The sequence below is a fragment of the Macaca thibetana genome, chromosome 20 (genome assembly GCF_024542745.1).
Source record: "Macaca thibetana thibetana isolate TM-01 chromosome 20, ASM2454274v1, whole genome shotgun sequence".
Lineage (NCBI taxonomy): Eukaryota > Metazoa > Chordata > Mammalia > Primates > Cercopithecidae > Macaca > Macaca thibetana.
The window spans coordinates 73,950,602-73,968,497 of NC_065597.1; the positions used below are offsets into that span (position 1 = coordinate 73,950,602).

The following is a 17,896-nucleotide window of genomic DNA, read 5'->3' on the forward strand; positions in this document are numbered from 1 at the left end:
TTTTTTTTAATTTCTAGTAGAAACGGGCTTTCACCATGTTGGCCAAGATAGTTTCGATCTCTTGACCGCCTCAGCCTCCCAAAGTGCTGGGATTACGGGCGTGAGCCACTGCACCTGGCCCCTTTTCCAGTTCTACTATCCTTTCTTGACATTCTTATTTTTCTGAGACAGGCTCTTGCTCTGTCCCCCACGTTGGAGTACAGTGTCACAATCATGGCTCACTATATCCTTGAACTCCCAGGCTCAAGTGATCCTCCCACCTCAGACTCCCAAGTAGCTGGGACCACGGGTGCCAGCACGCCTGGCTCCATTCTGTTGTCCTCGTAATTGTGTGCTTAGATCTTTAATCCACCTGGAAATCACTGCTGTTTACGGGGAGGTTAGGCTTAGACTTCATTTTACACAAGCAGCAACTAAGGCAGTATGTTTACGGACTCATCCGCCCGTTTTCCACGGTTTGAGACGCCACACTTGTACACAGATGGATTCCCCATGGCTCCAGGTCTGTCTTAGCTCTTGGTCCTGAGCTCATGAGCTCGTGTCGCAGGTTTGTTGCTGCCTGCCTCAACTGCCGCAGTTTTACGTGGAATCCTGCAAGCTTGTTCTCTCCCCATATTTTCTGGGATATTCCCACATGTTTCCTCTACTGGACCAACTTCAGATCCATTCACAGAGTTCCAGAAAAATCTCCAACAAGCATGGGGGTATTTTTACTGGTAATGAATGGATTTCCGTGGGAGCGGTGGGCTGCCTGTGACGTCAGCAGACAGCTCGCAGGGCGTGTCTTCGGGTCTGGGCACGCGGCGCCACCCTCTGCGCGTGCGGCTGCTTTTATGTCCTTCAGTGGCGCTTCCGGATCTTACACAGGCTTGTCTTTTCTCAACGTTATTTGTGAGCGTTTTCTTCTTCTTTTTCTGAGACGGAATCTCGCTCTGGGGTGCAGGGGCGCGATCTCGGCTCACTGCAACCTCCACCTCCTGGGTTCAAGCCATTCTCCTGCCTCAGCCTCCCGAGGAGCTGGGACTACAGAGCCCGCCACCACGCCCGGGTAATTTTTGTATTTTTAGTAGAGACGGTTTCACCATGTTGGCCAGGGTGGTCTTGAACTCCTGACCTTGTGATCCGCCCGCCTTGGCCTCCCAAAGTGCTGGGATGACAGGCGTGAGCCACTGTGCCCGGCCTATTTGTGGACAGTTTCTTTTTTTTTTTTTTTTTTTTTTTTTGAGACAGAGTCTCGCTTAGTTGCCCAGGCTGGAGTGCAATGGCGCGATCTCGGCTCACTGCAAGCTCCGCCTCCCAGGTTCACGCCATCCTCCTGCCTCAGCCTCCTGAGTAGCTGGGACTACAGGCGCCCGCCGCCTCGCCCGGCTAATTTTTTGCATTTTTAGTAGAGACGGGGTTTCACCGTGTTAGCCAGGATGGTCTCGATCTCCTGACCTCGTGATCCGCCTGCCTCGGCCTCCCAAAGTGCTGGGATTACAGGCGTGAGCCACCGCGCCCGGCCTTTTTTTTTTTTTTTTTTTTTTTTTTTTTTTTTTTGAGACGGAGTCTCGCTCTGTCACCCAGGCTGGAGTGCAGTGGCCAGATCTCAGCTCACTGCAAGCTCCGCCTCCCGGGTTCACGCCATTCTCCTGCCTCAGCCTCCCGAGTAGCTGGGACTACAGGCGCCTGCCACCTCGCCCGGCTAAGTTTTTGTATTTTTAGTAGAGACGGGGTTTCACTGTGTTACCCAGGATGGTCTCAATCTCCTGACCTCGTGATCCGCCCGTCTCGGCCTCCCAAAGTGCTGGGATTACAGGCTTGAGCCACCGCGCCCGGCCTTGTGGACAGTTTCTATGTCTGGCTACTACGTCGGTGGAATCTCTCCTCAGGGCTGCCTCGTCCGTGCAGAGCAGAGTGGAGAGAAAGATCAGCTGTGCGGATTCCAGATTCCAGTTCAGCAATGCAGGGCACGTAGTATAACTTCTCTGATTGTTAGTCATTTGTAAAACAGAAAAATAAGTTCCTCAGTGCATATTTGCTGTAAAATTCCCACCAGGTAGTGGGGTAATAGCTGGTACAGCTCCCAGCACCAGCCATATGCTCAGTGAGTATTAATTCCCTTACTCCCTATTACGCCATTTTTTTTTTTTTTTTTTTTTTTTTTGAGACAGAGTCTCGCTATGTCGCCCAGGGTGGAGTGCAGTGGCCGGATCTCAGCTCACTGCAAGCTCCGCCTCCCGGGTTCACGCCATTCTCCTGCCTCAGCCTCCCGAGTAGCCGGGACTACAGGCGCCCACCACCTCGCCCGGCTAGTTTTTTGTATTTTTTAGTAGAGACGGGGTTTCACCGTGTTAGCCAGGATGGTCTCGAACTCCTGACCTCGTGATCCGCCCGTCTCGGCCTCCCCATTTTTTTTTTTTTTTTTTTTAGACAGAGTTTCACACTTGTTGCCCAGGCTGCAGTGCAGTGGTGCGATCTTGGCTCACTGCAACCTCTGCCTCCTAGATTCAAGCAATTCTCCTGCCTCAGCCTCCCGAGTAGCTGGGATTACAGGTGCCTGCCACGGTGCCTGGCTATTTTTTTTGTATTTTTAGTAGAGATGGGGTTTCACCATCTTGGCCAGGCTGGTCTCGAACTCCCACCCACCTCGACCTCGTGACCCACCCACCTCGGCCTCCCAGAGTGCTGGGATTACAGGTGTGAGCCACTGCGCCCAGCTGGTCCTATTATGCCAATTCTAAGACACACATTTTTTCCTATGTTAACATTTCTGAAATATCAGTGGGTCTTAAACAATCACTGTCACATTATAGTTTAATTTGCAGCAGTTTTTTTCTTTCTTGAAGATTCCTAAAATAATGGTATGTGGGGCTGGGCGTGGTGGCTCACACCTGTAATCCCAGTACTTTGGGAGGTTGAGGCGGGTGGATCACAAGGTCAGGAGATCGAGACCATCGTGGCCAACACGGTGAAACCCCGTCTCTACTAAAAAATACAAAAAATTAGCCGGGCGAGGTGGCAAGCGCCTGTAGTCCCAGCTACTCAGGAGGCTGAGGCAGGAGAATGGCGTGAACCCGGGAGGCGGAGCTTGCAGTGAGCTGAGATCCGGCCACTGCACTCCAGCCTGGGCGGCAGAGCGAGACTCCGTCTCAAAAAAAAAAAAAAAATTAATAATAATAATAATATTATAATAATGGTATGTGGGCTGGGTGCAGTGGCTCACACCTGTAATCCCAGCATGATTTAGGAGGCCAAAGTGGGAGGATCACTTGAGCCTAGGAGTGTGAGACCAGCTCTGGCAACATAGCACCTGTATAGGAAAAAAAAAAAAAAAGTCTTAAAATGGGTGTTGTCTCAGATTCGATGGAATACAACAGATGCCCAACCTGGGCTCTTTTCTTTTCTTTTTTTTTTTTTTGAGACAGAGTCTCGCTATGTCGCCCAGGATGGAGTGCAGTGGCCGGATCTCAGCTCACTGCAAGCTCCACCTCCTGGGTTTTTACGCCATTCTCCTGCCTCAGCCTCCCGAGTAGCCGGGACTACAGGCGCCCACCACCTCGCCCGGCTTGTTTTTTGTATTTTTTAGTAGAGACGGGGTTTCACCGTGTTAGCCAGGATGGTCTCGAACTCCTGACCTCGTGATCCGCCCGTCTCGGCCTCCCTAAGTGCTGGGATTACAGGCTTGACCACCGCGCCCGGCCTGGGCTCTTTTCATTTCTCCATCACCAAAGGAATTCAGAGTAAAAATGCTGAGGGAGGCGCAGGGCCGCCACGTAGGCACTGGACGGAGGGACATCGCCCTCCACCTGCTGACTTTGGGCAGAAGCAGCTTCCGTCACGTGCAAAGTGGATGTGTTTCTGAAATGACGCTCTTTCCCAGATCCGTGCAGGTCCCAGGCTCTCCCCTGCTTGGCAGCCTCACGAGGGCGTACTCCTTTCCCTGCTGTCTTCAGGAGTTCGTGCCCGTTCTGCAGCTGAGCTGGTCATGGGGCAAGGCCCCGGGCAAGTTGATTAGGGCAGAGGGCACAGGTCCCCGCTCGTTCACCCATCCTGGTTGCCAGAGAGCAGGCTCCTCTGTTTCAAAAATGTTCCATCAACAGATTGCAGCAGCAGGAGGTCCCCACTCCTCAGGACTGCCTGACCTTTTCTTTTCCTGTCTCACTCTGTCGCCCAGGCTGGAGTGCAGCGGTGTGCTCACAGCTCACTGCAGCCTCCACCTCCCAGGCTGAAGTAATCTTCCCACTTCAGCTTCCCAAGTGGCTGGGACATACAGGTGCACACCACCATGCCTGCCTAATTTTTTATAAAATGTTTTGTAGAGACGGGGTCTCGCTATATTGACCAGGCTGGTCTTGAACTCCTAGGCACAAGTGATCCTCCTGCCTTGGCCTCCCAAAGCTATGGGATTACGGGTGTGAGTGACTGCCCCCGGCCTCCCTGCCTTTCTTATACACATTATGTTTAAGGCTCTGGAAAGGCACCAAAAGGTCTGTTACTCCCAAGAGCAGGCTCTCATGCCAGCCTGAGCTCGGCGGTGCCCAGACGACCAGCACCCTGAAGAGTAGGGTGGCAGAGCCCAGCGTGCACAGAGAGCCTGGAACGCACAGTGACTTGTGGCCTCATTGTGGAACGCACAGTGACTCACGGCCTCCATCGTGGTACGAGAAAAGGACTGTGCCAGGGTCTCATGGGAAAGCAGGCTCCTGGCCAGTGCCCTCTAGGTGGGCGCTGCAGGGGGTGGCTGTGCAGCAGGGCGAGGCAGCACAAAGGCCACGGGCTGAGCACAGGGTACCACAGCCCAAAGACGGTGGGCTCATGTGCAGGCCACAGAGTCCCTGGCTGGTGAGGAAGCTGCCAATCCTGGTCATCTCTTGGAGCCGGGCGGGGGTCAGAATGTGGCTGGAGCACGATTCACAGCCCCCCAAGGTGGAAAGCACCAAGCAGGGACCCATCAGGGCAAACAGATGAGCACAGTGTGGTCCGTCCATGTGATGGGCGCTACTCAGCAGTGAAAAGCCAGGAAGCACTGACACACTGCAGCTGGGATGGACCTTGAAGACGTGACGCAAGGTTAAAGAAGCCAGGCAGAAAAGGCCCGTTTCTGTGAAATGTCTGGAACAGGCAAATCTACAGAGACAGAACGTGGATTTGTGTTTGCCTGTGGCTGGGGAGGCGGGGAGACAAAGTGACTGCTAATAGTCACAGGGTTTCCTTTTGGGGGTGAAAATGATGTGACTTTAAACACCGAGTGTGCTAAGACCCGTCGGACTGTACACCGTAAGGGAATTAATTACATAGTGCGGAATCTCATCTCATTGGAGCTACCAAATAGCACAGACCTGGCTCGGAGTTAGGGCTGCTGTTCTGGGTCGGGCCTGTCTGGGTTGGCCCTGCGTTCAAGTCCGAGCTCTCACCGCCATCTCACCCTCCCTGACCTCAGTGTTTTTTTGAGACAGAGTCCCTCTCTTTGTCACCCAGGCTGGAGTGCAATGGCACGATCTCGGCTCACTGCAATCTCTGCTTCCTGGGTTCAAACGATTCTTCTGCCTCAGCCTCCCAAGTAGCTGGGATTACAGGAGCCCGCCACCAAGCCCAGCTAATTTTTTTTTTGTATTTTTAGTAGAGACAGGTTTTACCATGTTGGCCAGGCTGGTCTCAAACTCCTGACCTCAAATGATCCACCTGCCTTGGCCTCCCAAAGTGCTGGGATCACACGTGTGAGCCACCACGCCCGGCCTCAGTTTCTTCATCTACAAATGGGGACACTAGCAGAGGGACAGCTTGACGCTGCAGTAAGGACCGACGGTGGCCGTGCCTGTCAGTGCTGCCACCCACGGAAATAAGAATACTGCCCACAATGAGAAGGGCAGCTGCAACCTGACACTGTGTGTTCCACGTACACGTGTGTCATACGTCTGAGGGCCATGGTGCCTGGTAGGGTGTCACCAAGACATTACAACAATCGGCCGGGCGCAGTGGCTCACACCTGTAATCCCAGCACTTTGGGAGGCTGAGGCGGGCAATCACGAGGTCAGGAGATTGAAACCAGCCTGACCAAGAAGGTGAAACCCTGTCTCTACTAAAAATACAAAAATTACCTGGGCATGGTGGCGGGCGCCTGTAATCCCAGCTACTCAGGAGGCTGAGGCAGGAGAATCGCTTAAACCCAGGAGGTAGAGGTTGCAGTGAGCCGAGATCACGTCACTGCACTCCAGCCTTGGCCACAGAATGAGACTCCGTCTCAAAAAAAAAAAAAAAAAAAAAAAAATCATAGCGTGGTGGGGGCATTCCCTCTGGTTTTTACTCTCTTCTTGGCATTTTCTGATATTATTTAAATGTTACTATAACCATATATCATTTTCTCAAAAAATAAAAAAACAGCTAAAAAATATACATTATTGGCCGGGCATGGTGGCTCATGCCTGTAATCCCAGCACTTTGGGTGCCCGAGGCAGGTGGATCACCTGAGGTCAAGAGTTCCAGACCAGCCTGGTAAATATCGTGAAACCCCGTCTGTACCAAAAACACAAAAATTATCTGGGCATAGTGGCGGGCGTCTCTAATTCCAGATACTTGGGAGGCTGAGGCAGGAGAACGGCGTGAACCCAGGAGGTGGAGGTTGCAGTGAGCTGAGATTGTGCCACTGCATTCCAGCCTGGGCGACAGAGCGAGACTCTGTCTCAAAAAATAAAAATAATAAAAATAAAAAAATAAATAAATACACATTATCTGAATGACGTAGAGTGGAAGGATATCAAAATATTAAAAGAGATTACCCCTATTTAGCAGAATTTTTCTGAACATTAATCTCCTTTGGATTTTTTATATATATTTTTGCAACACATGAGAAAAGTTCCATAGAAAATTCACAGCACCAAGCGCGCCCCTCGCCTTCTTCCTCATCTCGGGGGAGCATTCTACCTTTCACCATCGAGTCCAGTGTGCCCAACACTACTGAACTGAACATTTCCACTCGGTTAAGATGGTAAACATGACGTTAGTTATACGTGGCCTCTACTGGGGCACTTTCTGACTCAAGTCAGGCTGAGATAGGCCTCCCTGTCAGGCTGAGGCCCTGCTGGTGCTCAGCACCCCACATGACTCTGCTCCCTGGGGGTCCCCCTGCCCCAGATAAGACAAACAGCTCAGGAGTACACCGGGAGGCAGCCTAGGATCCAGGAGCTTCTCACCCCGCGGGCTGGGGGAAGCAAGGCCATGGGGAAAGGCTCGGACCCTGACGCGTGCAAGGGGACAGACTGGGCTGTGCTGCTGCCCACCCGCCATGCGTGAAGGCGTGGGGCTCAGAGCCACATGGCCAGTGCTCAGCTGCCAGCAGACGCTGCGAGCACAGGAGACTCCATGTGCTGGCAGGAAGCAGGTCCTGATGTTTGCAGCCACCACAGACCTAGGCACAGAGGGTCCGGTGTAGATCTGTGGTGCCGAGGCGAAGCCAGGGCCGTCTGTGGAGGAGTGGGCAGGTGGGCACCCTCCCAACCTCCTCCAAAGTCGATGGTCCTAGAGCGTGTGGTGAGGCTAACGGGCACGGAGCAGGCAAGCGGGCACCCTCCCAACCTCCTGGAAAGTCGACAGCCCTGAGGGTGTGTGCGTAAGACGGGGCGAGGCTAACAGACATGGGTTTCTTTCTGGGATGGCGGAACATTCTAAACTAAGATAGTGTGGGTGGCCGCACCACCTGTGAGTATGCTATAAACCACCGAACCGTGCACTTGAAGGGGGTGAATTTGATGATACAGTCAACGCTTGATGCCCACGAGTTCCGCATCTGTGGGTTCAGCCAGCCTCATGGAAAATGCACAGGCCTGCAGTGGCCGTGTCTGTACGGATGTGTACACTTCTTTCCTGTCATTATTTCCTAAACAACACAGCATAACAGCAACTACTTACATAGCATCTACAACACAACCTAGAGCTGACTTAGAGTACACGGGAGAGCACAAATACTGCACCACGTCACAGCAGGGACTTGAGAAGCCTCAGATTTTGGTATCCTTGGGGCAGTCCAGAAACCAATCCCCTGTGGAGATGGAGGGACAATCACCTATGACATATAACTCAATAAAGCTGGAAAAAAAGGTTCCTAGCTCACAGCTGACAGAGGACTTTCCTTTCATTACCCACAAAACCAACAGGAGAGAGCCCCATCACTGTGCAGGCGCCGGGGGAGGCTTGCACTTACCTAGGAGGTCAGCCCCTTCGTCCACATCCCCGATGACCTCTGACCCTGCTGTCGACAGCTCGTGGTACAGGGAGTCAGTGTTGATGCCAAAAGCTTTGTTCACGATGCCCTGGGTTGGGCTGTTGGCATGTACAGGTTGGGACAGAGAGCAGAGTCAGTGGGTAGCCCGGAGTGGCTGTGTCTGCAGACTCTTCCAACACCTCCCACCGTGGCCACTGAATGCCCACACTGCCGTGCAGGCCAGGTGTGGACAGGAGGTGGTAGGCCACAGCCTTGATGGTTCTCCCAATGGTGGCAGAGGGAGCCTTCACCAAAGACACCGATAAATACTGAGCCCCCAGGACCCCAGAGCCTGGGCTAAGCCAGTACCTGCTTCCTGTGCGGTCCAGGCGGGTCTCTGGACACATGTCCAGCTCTGGAGTGGAGTCAATAATGTCCTGAACATCAGACCACTCGTCACTGCTGCCCATGCCTAGGGGAGAGCACAGGGGCACCTGGGGTCAGGAGAGGGGCTGCCCATGCCTAGGGCAGAGCACAGGGGCACCTGGGGTCAGGAGAGGGTCTGGCAGCCTCTGCCCTGCTCATGGCTCCCCTCGGAACCTGAGTCTGGTGGGCTGGAGCTGGACCACCCGCCAGGTGGGGATGATCAGCAAACGGCTCTTCCCGGGCTGGCTGGGCAGAGGTCGAACCCCAGCACAGTGGGCATCTGAGGCGGGGACTGGAGGTGGGTGGGTTGCAGCAGCCTCTCTGCATGGCAGTGTCAGCAGTAAGCCCAGTCCCCAGAGATCCCACGTCCAAGCAAGTCAGTGGCTGGACCTCCTCTCAGCCCTCATTCCCCTCTTCTCTTTCCATTACTGGGCTGTGTGCCGTGAGGTGACGCAGGTTACTGGTTAGCAGGGCAGTGTGCTGTAGGGTGACGCAGGCTACCACCTTAGTTGTGTCTCCCCAAATCCATATGTTGATAGATACCCCCTAGCATGACTGTATTTAGAGGCCGGGCCTTTCAAGAGGTGATTATGGTAAAATGAGGTCACGTGGTGGCTCTAATCCAATGGGGTTGTGTCCTTATAGGAATTGCAGATGAGGACACAGACACACCCAGGGCATGACCGCTGAGGACACAGGGAGAAGGCGGTGTCTACAAGCCAAGGAGTGGCCGCAGGAGGAGCCCCCACTGCAAGCACCTTGGTCTTGGAGCCTCCGGGCGGTGGCGACACGTCTCTGCTGCCTGCACTGGCCGCCTCGCGCGTTTGTTTCACATCTACCCAAACCAAGCCCTGCCTCCTGCCCGAGGGAGCCCAGAGCCCCGCAGGTGGGCACCCACCTATGCTGACGTTGCGCATCTCCTGGGTGACCTGGACTTCCATGTTGCGGCTGTCGCGCTTCTCCCGGGCACGCTTGCTGCTCTTGGAGCCCACGCCATAGTCCCCCAGGGGCTGCAGGCTCTCGTTGAGGGGTGTGACGGCGGCCGAGGGCACAGAGGATGTGGGCGTGTTGGACTTGGTGCCTGTGGTGCTGGGTGTGGCGGCCGCTGAGGACTGGCCTGACTCGGACATTTCATCCTGAGGACACTAGGGCCAAACACAGGGAGGAGGGAGAGTGAGTCAGCATCGGCCCCTGGCCTGCGGCTCTGGCGTGGCTGCCTGAGGTCCCGAGCACCAATGCCTTGCACTTTGCTTCGCTCAACACCCTGCGGGCCAGAGCTCCTCTGCCACCCGCCAGGCTAACCCTTCTGGGCCTCACCACTCCTGAGTGGCTCTGCTCATCCGGCCGCTGCCTCTGGCTCCTCAGAAGCAGTGCCACCCTCCTGAAATGGCTCGGAACGGGGCTTTCCACTGGCGCCCTCCCCAGGACAATTGTTTGTAATAGGCCAGCGCCTTGCCGGGGATACAGCGGCAGCCCCCTGTAGCTTGTGGCTGCTCAGAAACAAGTCTAGCCCTGGCAGTGCAGAGGGCTCTGACGGGACCCAGGAAGGGTTGGTCAGGCCGCCACCGCTGCCCGGTCACCATCGCTGTGCTGAAGAGCTCGAGGCTGGGCCCACCTGCGCCTGCCCCATGTTCCTCCCCGGGCTCAGGTCAGGGCCAGGGAATGACCATAAGGTGCTGACCCTGCGGCTTGACTGGACCAGAGCTCAGCCCTGAACACCAGTGCAAGTGCAAAGCAACCACAATCCCCTTCTCACAGAACGGGACGCCACCAAGATATTCTGGGGGGTGGGGGCAGCCCAGATTATGAGAAAGTGCAACCAGCTGTCTACTTCGGGAAGCTCGTTAGGGAGCAGCACATTCTATGTGATGAATACGGAATGCGAATAAACATTCTTTCCGATGGTCTTTCCTAACAAAGATACTGAACCAGCCCAAGAAAAAGAGCCCCCAACGTTCTCCTCTTAGCTGACCTGATCACCCCCCATGCAGAGCTTGCCCGTGGCCCCTGGCCCTCCTTAAGGTACACGAAGAGGCAAGGCCTCAGAGGCACCCTGGTGGCTACTGTGTGTGTCCCAGGCAGCTGCTGGGGGGGAAGGTCCCGTGGTTTCTCAGAGGGCGCACCACGGGGGACTCTAATGCTGAGGATCTCACCCAGGGAGGGGCTGACGAGGGGGTGTCCAGCCCTCTCCACAGCCAACTTGTACCGGCCTTTAAGTGACCAGGGCAGACGGGACTTCCAGAAGTCATGGCCAGTTCTGACCTCTGCCTCTGCCCGGCCTCTCTGGTCACTGCCAGGCTCAGGGCACGGAGCCTCTCTGTACCAGACACAGCCACTCGCTCAGAGGACAGATTTCTGCTTCACCTACCAGGCTCCTAAGTTTTTCTAGAAGGAATCTCAAAATGACACACCTTCCTCTATAGTAGCCATTCTCAATCGGGCTAACTGCCCCGAGGGGATGCTTGCAGTCCAGAGACATTTTTGTGGTCACACGTGAAGGGGGTGCTCCTGGCATTCGTAGATGGAAGCCAGGGATGACGCTCCACACCCACTGTGTCCCAGCGGCCCAGGGCCATACGCGTCCAGCTCCAAAAGGTGAGCAGTGCCGAGGGAGAGCCTCACGCGGACACGGCCCGGCTCCCGGAGCGGCCTTGTGGAAAGGTCCGAGATGCGCTGTGGCTCTGCCGCTAGGCCCGGTGTGAGAAGGAAACCCTTGCTCTCCACGTCACCCCCCATGCTGGAGGAAGTGAGTGCCGCTCACACAAGAGTCTGCGCTGACGTTCTCAAAGAACCTGTCTACCCAATGCGTCACAGGCACCTGGTGTCCTACTGGACTCTGCCACCACCCGGCAGAGAGAACATAGGGAACCCCATGTGGCCAGGCAGGGCGCAGCTGTGCACATCAGACAAACGCTTCTGGGCCGCCTTCCTCCACGGCCGGGTCCCCGGCCTGTTCCTGGCCCTCATGGTGGCTGTGGGGAATTCTGCAGTCTGACTGCGCCTCCCCTAGGTGCCCCTAGCTCTCTGTCACCCTATGGGGCCACCACTTAACCATGGGACACTCCCCCTGGCCACAACTTACCTAAAGGCAAACCTCTCAACCTCCTAAACATCAACGTGTAGCAGTGACCTCCAAATGCATTGAAAGAACCCAAACTCTTAGCGGTCATTCCTCACCATGAGTAGCCACAACTGTTTGGTTAAAACACTGAAAATACAGTACATAAAAACAAAAACAAAACAAAACAAAAAACAACAAAAAAATTAAGAAATTAGAAAACCTCAAAACCTAGAGCATAAAATCAAAAGAACTTAAATGTAATAATTTAAAATAAAGAAAAATCAAATAAAACACACCTATGAACGAAAACATAAAACACTACAATTTATGAAGAGAGAGACGATCTCAGACAATGCAGGAGGTGAAAGGAAAGACAACATGAGAAGAGCGGGCCCAGAGCGGGCCTGAGGAGACAGCCCGGAGGCCAGAGAGCGTCAAGCAAGGGCTCCCCCCGGCTGAGGCTGCCGTGTCTTCAGAAGCCTATGGGCAGGTCCCAGCTCCGGCCCGGGGGGAGTGGGCCAGAGAGTGAGAGGAGGTGGGCCCAGGTGGCAGGGCTGGGCCCAGAAGGCCCGGGGAGCCTGCAGCCCCGCCGCCCTCTCTCCAGCCTTGAGCACGGGGAGGACAGGGGAGTGTGCTGGGGGACTGAGTGTGCTGGGGGACGAGCGTCCCAGATGCCATGGGGGAGCTCGCTCCCAGAGCGGCACAACAGCAGGTGGGCTGACGGAGCAGGAGCCTGCAGCAGCCCCCACAGGCACGATGGACACTCAGGGGTGGAATGACAGTCGGCAAAGCGTGCTGCAGGAAGCTTCTGGAGAAGTCCCAGACCCCACATCCACCAGCCCAACCCAGCCCACAGGTCCAGGGGCTCTGTCTCTGTGGACATCCTCCGACAGCCCCTGTGGGAAATCCACCAGACCCCGGCACCCCCTCTTCCCCGGAAGGTGGCCGTCTTTACCTGGCACTGAGGCCAGTGAGCTCACAGGCCAAAACCGGCGGTAAGCGACCGGGGGCCCTGAACGAGCGGCCTGGCTCTGGGCCCCTGCGCTCTGAGGTGCACTCACTGGCTGGCTGTGAGTACCTGCTGGGGCGGGGCTCTGCCTTCTCAAACCCAGGACCCAGGAAGTGTTACCAGCGACAGGCAGGGAGGGGCCCAGAGAGAAGGAGCTTTCTCTTCACCTTTCTGCCAGTGGAGGGCAAACCCCGCACTCTAGACACTGGCGCTCCTCCGAGAGCAGAGGCGCGGCTCTCAGGGGCCGGCCGTGTCTGGCTGGAGCCCGGGTGAGGGTGAGGCTTTACGTGGGCGTGTGGTTTGAGAGAGGATCACTAAGCTCAATCCTGACAGGCCCTGGACACCCCTGGCTACAGAGTAGTCAATCCAAGGGCAGGGAGGTCTAGCCTGGACTAGCAGGTGCCGACGCGAGGCCGTGTGGAGCAGCCACAGCCGCACGGGGCCTGCTGGGCAGCCTGAGCCCCTGACACCCTGGCTGGGTTTCTCCATCCTGCCACACATGCGGGGAGAGGACAAGTGGCCCAGAGAGAGCGGCAAAGGGCTGCCTGCAGACGGGGCTCCCGCCCCAGTGAACGGCGAGCACCAGCAACAGGGAGGGGCCTCTCGCTCCACGGCACGGCTACGAAACCTGGTAGCTGGAGCTGGACTGCAGCTGGCCGAGGTCACTCAGGTGCCAGTGGTCCCCCGCAGGCACGAGCTTGCCCCCCATCTGTGCACGTACCGTGCCGTCCGCCAGGGGGAACACGTTCAGGGAGGTGGGGCGCTCCTTCCTGCTGAAATGGGGGGCGAGAGGAGAGGAAGCGATGGTTAGAGGGTGGCCGTGAAGAGAACCCAAGCCCTCCCAGGGCAAGCGGGCCTTGAGTGACAGGGCCGCTCCACACCAGCCCGCAGCCCAGCTCGAGCATCTACTCAGTTACGATCCTACGTGGGGTTTCCCCTCCCACGATGCTGCAGTTTCTCATTTTTATTAAGTTCAATTTTAAACGGACACAAGCCGGGTGTGCTGAGAAGCCCCACAGCAGGGCCGGCCGCGGGACTTGGCATCACAGTCAGCGCCGTGTGGCCACCGTGAGCAACGCCTTTGCGGACCGTGGCCTCCTGCGCGCCCAGCCCTGCCTCCCTGTGGTGTTACCGCCGGCCCTGCCTCTGCCCTCGGCACCAGCAGAGGGATCCAGCCTTCTTGCCCCTGTGCCTTGCTCCTTGGCCCTCCTGCCATCCTCATTGCTCCTGTTCGTGAGGCTGCCTCACTGCAAAATATCTGAACACGACACGTGCAGAGTGAGGACTGACCCTGACACATCTGCCGGAGCCGGAGCCGGAGCCGGAGGCGTCTTCTCCCTCCCCACGCATCCTCTCTGCTGTCAGGGAGCCCCGAGCCTGAAGACGGACCCTGGGACTGCCTGGCCTTGGACAGCCTGGCAAGACGGTAGGAGCGTCGGGGAGCTGGAGGTGTCAGGACAGTGCTCGGTGCCCCCTGCTGTGGGCTCAGTCCCTAAGGATGACCTCCTGTGGGCCGTAAGCAAGAGCAGGGATGGAGCCCAAGGTCTCCCTTCACGTCCTCCTCCACGGGAGGCTTCCAGTCAACAGCCCAGAGGTCCCAGAGGCCAGGCCGACTCCCCACCACCTCAGGTCTTGGGGGGCAGGCCACGCAGTCCGACGCTGGAGCCCACACTGCTCAGGGCTATTCAGGACAAGAATTTAGAGTCTGCTGGCACCACAGCCTCTGCTGCGTACATCTCAGTCCTGAGACTGTGGGAGGGAAGGGAGCTTCCTCAGGGGTCCAAGGAACCCGCTCTGGCCATGCTTGGAGAATGCAGATGGCAACGGGGGAGCGCAGCGGGCGCTGCTGACTGGGAGCTCCGAAGAATGACCCTGGGAAGGGGTCTCTCCTTGTGGGGTGCACACAGCTCTGGGGACTGGCCGTCTGGTCTGTCATGTTCAGCATAACACCGTATCCTGTAGCACAAGGGTCCCAGGGCCAGCTGGGACCGGGCTGTGCCATCTTGGCTGCTGGTCCATGGCACTCAAGCTGCTCTGGCAATAGCCATGAGGTTGCCTGGCCACCGTGAAGGCAGCCAGCCACCAGGCCCTGGGAGCATGAACCCAGTGGGAGGCTGGGCCTCAACCGCCCTGTCTGCGCCAGGGGCCTCCTGGCCCCACTTCCACCGGGCTCCCAACGCTGGTGCGGGCAGCGCCTCTCCTGAGGCCCAGTCCTGACACCATCAGACACGTTTCAGTCCCTAGACCGAAACCGATGTGGTCCCAGCTGTCACCAGATGCTACAGGGGACAGCAGGGACAGAGGGACCTCTGGCCTCCCAGGAGGCCAAAGGAATGCATGTACGGCTCTCCCACCCACACAGCTCCACGACGGGCTGCAGCTCAGCCAGGCCACGGCCTCCGATGGAAATCACCCGGGATCAGGAGCTGCCTTTGCTCTTTCCTTTGCTCTTCCCCACTGGCCCCCAGGCCCTGGCCTCAGGCTCGTGAGAATTTGCCGACTAACCCCGTACCCCCGATTGGCCCTCATGGCTCCCTCAGGGGATGCAGATGCTCCCTGGTTCAGAGACCACCGCCCCAGGGGTCACGCCACCCTCGGGGATCACGCTGCCTTGGGATCATGGGTGTGCTGCCGGCTCTGACACAGGCTGGTGAGTGAGGGAGCTGGGCGACGAGTCCAGGTCCGAATGATGCAGAGGGGGGCCTTCCTTGGCCCGTTGGCCCCCCGAGTCAGCACCAGCCCCACCTGACCCACACCCCTCCTTAGCAGGAGTCGGCGCTGTGCCTTCGTCTATGACCAAGGCGGTACTTGTGGAGCGAGGGCACAGCATAGACGGGCGCTGCCCGACTGCGTGGCTGTGCAGGGGACCCAGCGGTTGTCACCTTCTCAATGTCAGTCTCATGAACACGGCCAGGCGGCCCTTCTGACCTCTCACATCTGCCACAAGAAACACCTCACAGCAGACCAAGTAGCCATCTTGGGCTGATAAACGACGCCCTAATGTGCCCGCTGTTTGGCCCCCAGCACCACAGTAGACACACCTCATGGGTTTTACCTTTTCCTCCACGACTGGCGAGGACTGCAGGGCAGCGACAGACACGGCAGCACACGGCAGCGACAGCACAGAGGGCGAGACAAGGAGACAGGCGTTAGAGGGCGTGGCAGCAGCGTGCGCACACGCTACATGGATGGTCAGCACGTGGTGATGGCACAGAGGGCGAGACAAGGAGACAGGTATTAGAGGGTGTGGCAGCAGTGTGCACACACGCTCACATGGACTGTCGCACGCTTGCATGGACGGTCACACAGATGGTCAGCATGTGATGATAAGGAGACAGGCGTTAGAGGGCGTGGGCAGCAGCGTGTGCACACGCTTGCATGGATGGTCACACAGACGCTCAAACGGATGGTCACATGCTCACACGAATGCTCACACGGATGGTCACACGGATGGTCACATGCTCACACAGCCACACGCTCACACAGATGGTCACACGCTCACACGGATGGTCACACAGATGGTCACACGGATGCTCACATGGATGCTCACACGGTAACACGCTCACACGGACGGTCACACACACAGACGCTCACACGGATGGTCACGCTCACATGGACAGTCACACGGATGGTCGTACAGACACACAGACGGTTACACACTTACATAGATGTTCACATGCTCACACAGTCACATGGACGCTCACTTGGACGTTCACATGGATGCTCACATGGATGGTCACATGCTCACATGGACGGTCACACAGACACACACTCACACGGACAGTCACACGGACAGTCACACGGATGCTCACACTCACACAGATGGTCAGGCTCACATGGACGGTCACATGGATGGTCACACGGATGCTCACATGCTCACATGGATGCTCACACGGATGGTCAAACGCTCACACAGATGGTCACGTGGACGATCACACATATGGTGAGACGCTCACATAGACGCTCACATGGATGCTCACACGGATGGTCACGTGCTCACATAGACGGTCATACAGACGGTCACATGGACGCTCACATGGATGGTCACATGCTCACACAGTCACATGCTTGGATACTCACATGCTCACATGGATGGTCACATGAGTGGTCACATGCTCACACAGTCACATGCTTGGATACTCACATGCTCACATGGATGGTCACAGGGACGCTCACATGGATGGTCATACACTCACACGGATGCTCACATGGACGGTCACATGGTCACACGGATAGTCACACGCTCACACGGATGGTCACACGCTTACACGGACAGTCACACGCTCACATGGATGGTCATACAGATGCTCACACGGACGGTCACATGGTCATACGCTTACATGGTCACACAGACGGTCATATGGACGGTCACACGCTCACTTGGACGCTCACACAGATGGTCACACACTTGGATGGTCACACAGACGGTCACATGGACGCTCACACAGACGGTCACATGCTCACAAGGATGCTCACATGGACGCTCACATGGACACTCACACAGACGGTCACACAGATGCTCACATGGACGGTCACACACTCACATGGACGCTCACATGGACGGTCACACAGACGGTCACACGCTCACACAGACGCTTACATGGACACTCCCACGCTCACATGGATGCTTCCACGGATACTCCCATGGACGCTCACATGGACACTCACATGGATGCTCCCACGGATGCTCACATGCTCACATGGACGCTCACACGGATGCTCACATGGACAGTCACATGCTCACACAGACGCTCACATGGACGCTCACGCAGACGCTCACACAGATGCTCACACACTCACATGGATGCTCACACAGACGCTCACACAGTCACATGCCCACACAGACGCTCACATGGACGGTCACACGGATGCTCAACATGGACGGTCACATGCTCACACAGACAGTCACACGGATGCTCACATGCTCACACGGATGCTCACATGGATGGTCAAACGCTTATACGGATGCTCACATGGTCACATGGACGCTCACACACTCAAATAGATGCTCCCATGGATGCTGCCACAGATGCTCACACGCTCACACAGACACACGGATGCTCACACGGACAGTCACATGCTCACACGGACACTCACATGGACGCTCACACGCTCACATGGATGCTCACACGGATGCTCACACGGAGGGTCACATGGACGCTCACACGGATGCTAATATGGATGGTCACATGGACACTCAACACAGATGGTCACATGCTCA

The 17,896-nt window shown here is 56.5% G+C and overlaps 2 protein-coding genes across 15 annotated transcripts in view; both read right to left on the minus strand.

The window, feature by feature from the left end:
- NUBP2 (NUBP iron-sulfur cluster assembly factor 2, cytosolic) overlaps positions 1-17,896 on the minus strand; it is a 55,551-nt gene that overhangs the window by 34,311 nt on the left and 3,344 nt on the right. The window lies entirely within an intron of this gene.
- The window catches only part of MAPK8IP3 (mitogen-activated protein kinase 8 interacting protein 3), a 64,296-nt gene that overhangs the window by 16,275 nt on the left and 30,125 nt on the right, over positions 1-17,896 (minus strand). For 4 of the 14 annotated variants that reach the window (XM_050774182.1, XM_050774177.1, XM_050774180.1 and 1 more), the window contains exons 5-9: positions 15,731-15,754; positions 13,304-13,448; positions 9,504-9,750; positions 8,549-8,651; positions 8,180-8,298 (exon numbers count right to left, since the gene is read on the minus strand). In XM_050774182.1, the coding sequence (XP_050630139.1) occupies positions 8,180-8,298; positions 8,549-8,651; positions 9,504-9,750; positions 13,304-13,448; positions 15,731-15,754 (638 nt within the window). Of the gene's footprint in view, positions 1-8,179; positions 8,299-8,548; positions 8,652-9,503; positions 9,751-11,687; positions 13,271-13,303; positions 13,449-15,730; positions 15,755-17,896 lie in introns of those variants that run through there. The other 10 variants (XM_050774181.1, XM_050774179.1, XM_050774183.1 and 7 more) reach the window with 8 other exon arrangements.